The sequence below is a fragment of the Silene latifolia genome, chromosome 11, assembly GCF_048544455.1.
Source record: "Silene latifolia isolate original U9 population chromosome 11, ASM4854445v1, whole genome shotgun sequence".
In the NCBI taxonomy this organism is placed as follows: Eukaryota; Viridiplantae; Streptophyta; class Magnoliopsida; order Caryophyllales; family Caryophyllaceae; genus Silene; species Silene latifolia.
The window spans coordinates 29,611,641-29,619,669 of record NC_133536.1 but is presented as its reverse complement, the minus strand read 5'-3'; the positions used below and the strand labels follow the sequence as shown (position 1 = coordinate 29,619,669).

Below are 8,029 nucleotides of genomic sequence, written 5' to 3'. Positions count from 1 at the left end.
TTTTGTTCTCTCTATTTTTTTGAATATTATCTTGATGAATCACTTAATAATACCTTACAAAGTTTATGCAACACCATTAATTGATGATCTATGCAAGAAAGCCAAGTCTCCTCAAGATTGCCATGGTTGCTTAGATAAATATCCGGAAAGCTCTTACATGAGACAACGAGAGCTGATAGGGGCAACAATTGTTTGCGCCAACAATCAATCGTCGATTATGGGCGCGTCTTTCGTTGACGTTTCAAAAAAAATAGAACCTTTGAAAATATTTTTTGACCAATGTGCAAGGGAAATGAGTGTAATGCAGGATTGGTTAATGGATGCATTGAGCAGTTGGCGAAGTGGAGATAATAATGGTACAAACAACAAGCTTGATTATGCCATTTATGGGTATAACCTATGTAATCGAACTCTTACAGATATCGGTAGTTTTGTTCATTTTGATCTTTTTACTCTTATCCCAAAGGATAAATTTTTGACTTTAAATAACTTTTTAGACAATTCTAAGAAATTGGTTGGGATAAGTTAATTAAAAATATATACCTTTGTCAAATGACTAGTATTTGATTATAAAGTCTATTTTATAGACAAATAATAATAAATGCAATAAAGTATTGTCTTCTATCAAATTCCGATTCTTCTCTTTTTTGTAAGATAACATGAAAACGGTTGCTTCGATCAATCAAGCGCGACAATTTAACGTTGTTTACCTACATGTATTCGTCGAAGTTACCCATCAAAGTCAAAAGCTAGCTAGCTATAGAACAGAGACAGTAAGTTGTTATCAAAGCCACTACGAAAATAAAACCAAGTGCCCAGGGCTTCCAGGCACACAGCAGACAGTAGTTTCCTACGCACAATTTATGATAGATACACATTTCTCAGAAATGCCCTAAACAAGTTAGCCAGCAAAAGAAGCTAAGCCTACATTTCTCTAGTTAAGACTAAGTCAACAGGGTGTCACTGCTCTTGGTCTTATCCTCGAGAGCGGCAGGAGACTTGGGTGCATGGAAGCTAGAAGACCCGCTTATCTTAGAAGACGACCTCTGAAGCTTCACCAAAGGAACAAGTGACTGGACAACATCTGCCATAAGTGGCCGATAATCAGCCTCCGGCTGCACACACATTGCTGCTATGGCTGCAACTTGGATGACTTCCTTCAATGTATACTGACCTTCCATTGCTGGGTCCATTATGTTTACGACTCTTTCTCTATCAGTTAGGTGTGGCAAAGCCTGTCGACCACGGTCAACCAAACAGGGAAAAGGGTCTTATTCAGTTGGTATGCATAAGGTAAGACAAGACACTGATTCTATCATAATCACACAAAAATGCTTATAAACTTTCTAATAGGATGTTACGAACAACGCGAAGATACAGGCTAAAAATTGTCATGACCACTTTCGGGGGCCCTCTTTGAGACTTATCATAAAAACAACTCATTGCAGTCTGCGGTGGTTTCGACCTTACTGCGATATGAGGGGGAATTGTGGATTAAGCTACAATAACTGCTTTTGGGACCATGGCGGATACCGGTATGAAATACCTACCATGCTTATAACTTATAATGTCTCCTCAAAAAATAATAAAACTTGTTTGCTCAAAACAATAAAAGGGTTCAATTTCAAAAATCGGTAAGCAGGACAAGCAATTCAAGACGAGTGACTAACTGACTATTCAATGCACAAGCTACTTCTCAAAATGCCTAGGGTATGCCTTTGTTGCTTACTTGCTCTTCCTAGTGTATCATTATACTCTCTCTTTAAAATTAGGATTTAAACAAACACAGTATCAAAGAAAGTAAAAAAGAACTTACCCAAGAAACAAGAACACCTTCGCCCTGAGGTCTCTTCATGTCAACGGGTACCCTTCCTGTAAGCAGTTCCAGAAGAACAACTCCATAGCTGTATACATCTGATTTTGTCGTTAGATGTCCTGTTAGGGCATACCTGGTAATTCAATTCATAAGGCAGACAAAATTATAAACACTGTAAATTATCAATGCTTTCTTAAGAAACAAAATAACTACATTGACGAGCTGGGTGATATACTGATATTGTGGGTTTAAGGCTTTACAGGCAGTGACGTAGTTGACGCCAGAATGTTGTGACCCTACAAATCTACAATGCCTATAGTGCATATATGACAAGGAGACATTAACATTTTTATAGTTTGCTCCCAAATCTGGAAGTTCATGCGACCCTACAAGTCTACAACCTAATGAGTAGCTCTGCTGTGTTTACAGGAAACAGGAGAAGAACAATTGTCAATTTGCAATAACTGAAATCAACAAAATGGGATAAAAGGATGTGTACTTACTCAGGAGCAACATATCCCTGGGTTCCCAGAACCCGGGTGGACACATGTGCGCCTGCTTTATCAGATCCAAGCTTGGCTAATCCAAAATCAGAAACTTTGGCATGAAAGTTCTTGTCCAGAAGAATATTGCTGCTCTTAAAATCTCGGTGAATCACAGGTGGGCTCACATGTTCATGGAGATACTCCAACCCCTTAGCTGCATCTAAAGCAATTCCTAAGCGTTTTTCCCAGTCCAACTTTGAAATTACTGCACTCAAACCTGTGTAAAGATATCATTTAAGTCAGATGCTACGTGTCAACGCTACCTGCCAGGCTGCCACTGAAAAGTGGTTCCCGGAAAGAATTAGACATAAGCAGCAAAAAGGTACAAATTAGGGACGGAGTTAATGTTGGAACTTGGAAAGTTGGAAGTCATATTCTGTATAACGGCAGGATTTGCTGAGGAGTTTCAGTAATAATACTGTTTTCCCCAGCTACTACCTTTATCGAGGATACACTGAGTTGGTTGCAAGTGTCAGGCGCGAATAGGTGTTATGTGTCAGACAACATCCACGAATTTTTTATGTTCATATTGTTGTGTATATAGTAGATGGCTAGATGCACATGAGAAAAGATTATACTTGAACTATGAAAATGACACACATAGTTAATTACGAAGTAGTTAGTTTTGTACGGCCTGCTAATAATATGCTTTTTCGTTTGTTCCATAAAATTGTATACGTTTATCGAATTACCTACATATTTTGAAAAATGCATACAACTCATTGGAACAGATGATGCTGTGTGTGTTGCATGCTTCAGTGTTCACCCTTTCCTCAAAGACATGTAAGGTGGACATGCAAGGGTCATTCACAAATTTATACCAGAGTGCAAAAAGAGCAACCAAAAGTAGAATGCAATTATCCAAGTAGATAACGGAACATTAAAAAAAAACACAAAAGATAAACATACCTCTGGTAGAGTACAGATGCTCCTGCAAGCCACCATTGGCCATAAACTCATAGACAAGCAACCTATGGTTACTATCTGAACAGTAACCGATCAAACCAAGCAAATATGGAGAGCGAAGACGGCTCAGCAATTCCACCTTTAACAAATGAACATTTTGCAAAATTGCAGCCAGTCAATAAATAGTGACAGCACAACATAAAAAGAAATAGGTTAATGCTAGAACCTCTTACAACAAACCTCCATTTTGAATTCTTCGTCTCCTTGCTTTCCACCATGGTCCATCAGTTTTACAGCTACTTTTCTTCCATTATTAAGAATTCCACGATAAACGGACCCAAATGCACCTTGACCAATGACATTAGATTTGCTAAAACCACCAGTTGCTGAATGCAGTTGCTTGAAAGTGAACACTTGGAGTCCTTTCTCGCAAGTAACTTGGAGGGATGAATTCGAAACCTCACTTTTCTCATCATTCTCAAGTCCTTCAAATACAGAATTGAAAGACATATGGAAATGCCCCACTTAGGGAAAAGAATAAGATGTCAGGCAGAAAGACGAGTTATCACACAAAATTTTTTGACAAAATTTAGCCTCACGTAAGTGTTAAACCAGAAAACACGGTCATTAGACATGTTTTTCAACCATGCTTTTTCCAGCAACAAAACAAAGTGTAAAAACCTAGCACAACATGAAAGAAACAAAGCAAAATTGTACGCAGCTTTTGAGCTTTTGAGGGGTAAAAAGTCTCGAACCTATAAAATCACATTTCATACATAGGTAAGCACCAAACAAGTGAGGCAATTTTCTGTGGCCAAGATCTAGTTATTAGTTCTGTATACATCCTCCTAAAGTTTATTGTCCCCTTTGATTTTTGTCACCTATCAATGTCACAACTTAAGATTTGTTATGTATGGTACATCAAAACAAAATATTGTTGTATTCAAAAAATTGTAACTATTGAATACCGGCAAAAATATCAGTCGAAGTCAACATAGATTGACCAACAAAATCAAATGGGGACAATATAAATGAGATGGAGTACATGACAGCCGCTTAACATATTTGATGGCAGTAAGGGTTTGAAGAATGATTTGTTTCAACATCCCTCTCTTAGAAAAAAACAAAACTGCAGTGTTATAATGGTTTCGACTTAGATTAAATTAATTTTGAAGTTTTTGTCTCTCATATACTAGAACTGTGAAATTCACGCCCCTTTAAAACTGCAGTGCTACTATGTTGAGTAGGTACATACATCATAACCTACAATAAAACGGACAGGCAGATTGAATAACCATCAACCCAAATGACGATAATCATTCTAGTAGGTACATATATCATAACATACAATGCAACGGACAGGCAGATTGTATAACAATCAATCCAAATGACGGCTACATTCTAGTATGTACAAGTGTACATCCATAACCTAGAAAAAGCCGCAAATTATATTTGCTTCAAAGAAAACCCATCTAGGAGCCATGGATATTTTCTCTTGAGTAAATTTCAACATTTCAACAGTTCAAAGTTTTAATTATATTATGTCGAAAAGTAGTTTTCATTTCACGCAAGTGCACATGAACATATTAGTTTCCTGCAGCACCATCCACAACGATGACTCGGACATTCCTAGAGCTAATCCTACCATCACATTAGAAAGCCTCATTTTAGTCAATGAAAAGAAACCTAGTGCAGTAGTACCTAATCCACAAAGTGTAGAGGACGAAGTGAAAGCACGCACATGATGAGCAAGAGGTGCGCTGTTTGTACATTTAACATAAGATGGGGTAAAGAGAATGAGTGAAATAAAATAGTTGGAAGAGAAAAAAAATATGGAAGTTGCATAGTGTTACGCCTTAGATGCGAAGCACAACTAATGCTCCCCAAGGTGATTTTGACTGCCTCACCGCCCCTAGAGCTTAAGATTATCTTTATCCCCAAACTCTAATTCAGATACTTTCCACATCAGCTTTCCACTCACCTTTCATTCTTCTACTTAAGACTCAATTATTGTCAGACTTTATCCTCAGACTTATTTCTCACTCACAAAATAATATTTACTTACTTCTTTCTCTGCTCCATATGGTTGTATACATTTTTTAAAATTCCCCTCACATATTTTGAAAAACGTATACAATCATATGGAGCAGAGGAAGTACTATATAATAAAATTTACTAAGTCGTTTCAAATTTTCTTCCCATACAAAATGATAATATATAATGAAAGTTACATCTCATGCATCTTAAAATGATCTTTTGGATATTTCCAAGATCCACTTTATCTTAAGTCTCATGTTGAGACTTGAGACCCATAATAGTCCCATATTAAAACCCACATTGAGAACTTGAGATGAGGCTAGCCTAAGAGGACTCGAGGTGTACTTTTTAAACCAAGTTTCGGAGCTTAACCACAATTGCCTCATTAGAAATGTTTATCAAAAAATTACTCCAATGCTACTAGTAGTATTACTCCTTCACTATCTAAGCACAGTTACAGCATGAAACTCAGCAACAAGCATCATCATGAGAGTTTCCGAGTATTTCACTATTACCAAGACAAAACTAACAGCCTCAGAGATACCGAAAAATTCTAAGGTCCACCGGGTGTACATATACTAACCTTACCTTGTTAAGACATACCAAGTACTCCCTCCTATTTTTTGAAATTGCAACATTTGTTTTCGACACAAATATTTTTTTGTTTTGGTACATAAGAGGGGCGAGTCTCCGAAACTAGTTACTAACAATACGAGTTTTCGACACAAATATTAATGTTGTGAGGTGCGCAAGTCCCCCAAAATTATGACCAATACATAAATGTTGCAATTTCACTGAATATGTCAAATAAGTAAAATGTTGCAATTCTAGTTATTAGGAGTTGGAGTATCATAACTTCAGAAGACACAACAATTTGTTACTTCCTCCGCTTAATCGAATAAGTCGTTTTAAAAGACAAATGTTTTTTTCCGTTTTACTGTACTCGTCTTTTGCATTCCTCCTACATTATTTTACACAAGTTAATTTCTATGATTAAAATAGGACTTCACACAAAAATTTATGCTTCATTTAAAATTTTCAAGGGGTAATTATTATACTAAATTAATTAATAGGAATATTTATAATAGTTGGGCATCAACCATCACCTTAATGTTTTGGTTTTGGTTGAGATGGTTCATCTATCATGGTATCAGAGCCTCACGGGTTCAAATTCTGTCAACCTCAAAACTCCTCAAAAACTCGAAGTGGAAACTCAGCACACGGTATAGGGGAGCCGGTGCACAACTAACCACTCTTCAAGCCCAACGGGCATTTAAGTGAGAGAGCGTAATAGGAATATTTATAATAGTTGAGCCTCAACCATAGGAAACGAAGGAAAATGCCTAAATTTTCGAGAGTAGCTATTGAGTAACACACCATTTTGGGAGAATGTGATACTGACGGGGTTTGACCACAGGTTATGAGTATCACCTCGTGACTTTACCGGCTAAGCTAACCGAAAAACGACTTAAAATAGGAAACGAAGGAAAAGGCCTAAATTTTCGAGAGTAGCTATTGAGTAACACACCATTTTGAGAGAATGTGATAGTGACGGGGTTTGACCCAAGGTTATGAGTATCACCTCATGACTTTACCGGCTAAGCTAACCGAAAAAACGACTTAAAATAGGAAACGAAGGAAAAGGCCTAAATTTTCGCGAGTAGACACATTGACAGTAAAATTTAATCCTTGAACAATTACTACAAGTAACAAACACCATACCCATTTCCCTGTTCTTTATCAGAAACTAAACAGAACATTTGGAACTAAAAAATGACAGTAAAAAAAAGAGAACATACTTTGCTGGAGGTTGGAACGCTTGGAAACTTTGTTACGAATGTAGCAATAATAACTAAAGGCAAGAAGTAAAGAAACCATTGATAAAGAAGCCATTATCAATGATATTAACAGAGATATTCTCTCCTTTCTTTTGTAATCTTCTTCCTCCATTGTTTTTCACAACAAAGAAGGTAAAAAAAACCTAAGAAAGGTGAGAAATTTGGTTGAAAGGGTGAGGGGTAAAAAGAGGAGAAGAGAAGATGGTGGGGAAGAATGAAATAAAGGGAGTAAATGCAGAAAACAGTAAAAGTCAGGTTAGTGGGAAAAAAGTAGCAACAAACATTTAAAAGTGTTTGAAATTTGTGGATGTTTCTTGTTTGGTTTCGGAACTGTTGACTGACATGTGTTAGAGAGACTACAGAAAATGTCGAGGGTCTAGACTCTAGAGTGAGTGAGTATCAGGGGCGGCCCTTAAGTGGTTCAATTAGGTTCACCGAATCGGATCCAATAGAGTTAGGGGCCTTATTTAGAAGGAGTTATTGTTAAAGTGCGTATTAACATTTTATAAAGTTAATAGTTCTTCTTATGGCATAGTGGTAATGGGCTAATAACAAACAACAAAAAAAGCCTAATGAAGTCCCAGCTCGAGTCCTGAAGCTGTCATTTTACATCAATTATTTTTGGATTTTTTTTGCTGTATTTCTATTATTTTCTTTTTTTTTTTCATTAGTTAGCTTTAATTAGCTTTAATTAATTAATTTAGTTTCATTCTTTTTTTTATCTCTTATTTCGTCTTCGTAAATCTTAAAAGTTCATTCGTATGAAATTTCCCCTTCAATATTTAAAAGCAAATTCATCATATTAGTGCAAGTTATTTGATAATTTTGTCGTTTTAAAAAAAAACGTTGATCTTGCTTATGACCGTATTATCTTGAAACCTCTAACA

The 8,029-nt window shown here is 36.5% G+C and overlaps 1 protein-coding gene across 3 annotated transcripts; it reads right to left on the bottom strand.

Annotated features, from left to right (window-relative positions):
* Positions 1–764: 764 nt before the first annotated feature.
* LOC141611484 (putative serine/threonine-protein kinase PBL7) lies at positions 765–7,486 on the bottom strand. Of its 3 annotated transcripts, none has more exons than XM_074430032.1 (6): positions 7,104–7,486; positions 3,508–3,752; positions 3,271–3,406; positions 2,320–2,578; positions 1,817–1,949; positions 765–1,235 (listed from the first exon to the last, which is right to left on the bottom strand). In XM_074430032.1, exons 1-6 carry the CDS (start codon positions 7,252–7,254, stop codon positions 945–947), a joined length of 1,215 nt encoding a protein of 404 aa, XP_074286133.1. In that variant the 5' UTR covers positions 7,255–7,486; the 3' UTR covers positions 765–944. The 3 variants fall into 3 exon arrangements, with proteins under 3 accessions (XP_074286133.1, XP_074286132.1, XP_074286134.1); XM_074430031.1 differs by having other exon boundaries at positions 3,508–3,791; positions 7,104–7,349; XM_074430033.1 differs by having other exon boundaries at positions 3,508–4,075; positions 4,149–7,296.
* Positions 7,487–8,029: the final 543 nt, after the last annotated feature.

Excerpts from the sequence above, each read along its gene's own strand:
- LOC141611484 (XM_074430031.1), bottom strand. The coding sequence starts at position 7,254 with ATGGAGGAAGAAGATTACAAAAGAAAGGAGAGAATATCTCTGTTAATA. Across the intron at positions 3,792-7,103 it reads GCGTTCCAACCTCCAGCAAA|TGGGGCATTTCCATATGTCT; the intron begins GTATGTTCTCTT and ends CTTTTCCCTAAG. Across the intron at positions 3,407-3,507 it reads ACGAAGAATTCAAAATGGAG|GTGGAATTGCTGAGCCGTCT; the intron begins GTTTGTTGTAAG and ends CATTTGTTAAAG.